Consider the following 1,502-nt stretch of genomic DNA (forward strand, 5'->3'; position numbering starts at 1 on the left):
AAATACTTCTGGTGGGACTTATGAAAATTTTGCTTTCTATCTGTAATGGGAAGTAAAAATGAGTCCTCGATATGTATGTATAATAGCAATATCAGAGTCCCCATGAAGCAAGTGTCCAAAGCTGTTCAGTGTACAGTACTCAGGGGAGACCTGTCACCAGCGTGCCCACCCTCCATGCTGCCCATTCCAGGTCACCCCATCTTTCAGGAATTAAATTATGAGATACAGTATAAAACGTTTTTATTTCAAAATGCAAAATGGTGTTCATTATAATAATAATAAAAATAATAATAGTACAAAAAGCATTTCTCCTTCTTCCCTAGTGCAAAACAATAGATTCTCAGATAGCTTACAGATACACAATTTTGGATATATTTTCACAACACAATGCTGCATAGCAGCAAAACTCAATCCCAAACTCCTTTTGGTGGATCCACGTGGCAGGTCATTTCTAGGTGTCAGTGACTTCTCTCGAAGGGCACATGGCTCCTCTTGTCTCCCATTTGAGTCAGGATCTGTCTGTCTGTCTCTGTCTGTCTGTCTTTCTGTCTGTCCCCCCTTCCCTTCTGCTGATCTGGAGTTCCTAGGAGGCATGCTGCCGGTGGGAGTGGGCCCGGCAACCAAGCAGGGCTTCCTCTGGCTGCTTGCCTTTCTCCAGCAGGGCTTGCCTGCGTTGGGCCTGTCGCTCCTGAGCGCCCCGCAGCTCAGCCACCATTGCCTCCCGCAGACGGCTAGCTGCTGTGAAGGGGCTGCACACTGTCTCCATCAGGCCCAGCACCACGCCGAAGAGGGCCAGCACACTGCCCAGCACGTACAGCTTGACGAGCTTCCCCTTGGACTTCTGAGACATCATCTCCTTAGCCAGAGGAATCAGCTCCTGGACCGTTTCCATTTCGGGTCCGGGCTCTAGCGAGTGGGTTACCTGCAGGAGGAGTGGAGAAGAAAACGTGGAACCTTTAGTCCCCCAAGGTGGCTCCAGCTTCCTGGGCACCCCTCCCTCGGCTCTCTTGGGCAAGGCCTCCCCGGGACAGTGCGCCCAGCCCTTGACCGGGTCTGCGTGCCCAGGCGGGCTTTACCTTGGTGCCGCAGCGCGAGCTGGGGCGGCGGCGCCGCGGCGGTCAGCGCGTCCGTCTGTCCGGCTGGCCTTGGCGCTTTCCTTCTCCGTAGCTGCAGCTCTTCCAGAAGGAGACTCCGCAGCTGGCACCTAGTCAGCGTCTCTGGGCCGCTTATATCTTTTGCCGAAGACCCGCCTCCTGGTTTGCTGGCCCGGGCCAGCGCTGCACAAGCCAGAGAAAGGAGGGGGAGGAAGAAGGGGGAGGGAGAGGGGGAGGGGGTGGAACCCCCGCAGAAACCTGGCGGGAGGTGGCCACGAGCTGCGCACGACCTGACTGTGTGATCTGGGAGACCCTGGGCGGGGCTGCTGCAGCGGTCTGGGCGGGAGGGCAGGTCTGCACGCCAAGTCCCAGTTGGGGCGGCTAGAAAGACCTAGGGAGGTGTCGGCA

At 56.0% G+C, this 1,502-nt stretch overlaps 1 protein-coding gene across 1 annotated transcript; it reads right to left on the minus strand.

Annotated features, from left to right (window-relative positions):
* Nucleotides 1-223: 223 nt before the first annotated feature.
* On the minus strand, nucleotides 224-1,234 carry G0s2 (G0/G1 switch 2). The gene is made up of 2 exons (XM_015483698.2): nucleotides 1,077-1,234; nucleotides 224-922 (listed from the first exon to the last, which is right to left on the minus strand). Exon 2 carries the CDS (start codon nucleotides 890-892, stop codon nucleotides 584-586), a length of 309 nt encoding a protein of 102 aa, XP_015339184.1. The 5' UTR covers nucleotides 893-922; nucleotides 1,077-1,234; the 3' UTR covers nucleotides 224-583.
* Between the last annotated feature and the right edge of the window lie 268 nt (nucleotides 1,235-1,502).

This window comes from Marmota marmota, unplaced genomic scaffold (assembly GCF_001458135.2).
Source record: "Marmota marmota marmota unplaced genomic scaffold, marMar, whole genome shotgun sequence".
Classification (NCBI taxonomy): domain Eukaryota; kingdom Metazoa; phylum Chordata; class Mammalia; order Rodentia; family Sciuridae; genus Marmota; species Marmota marmota.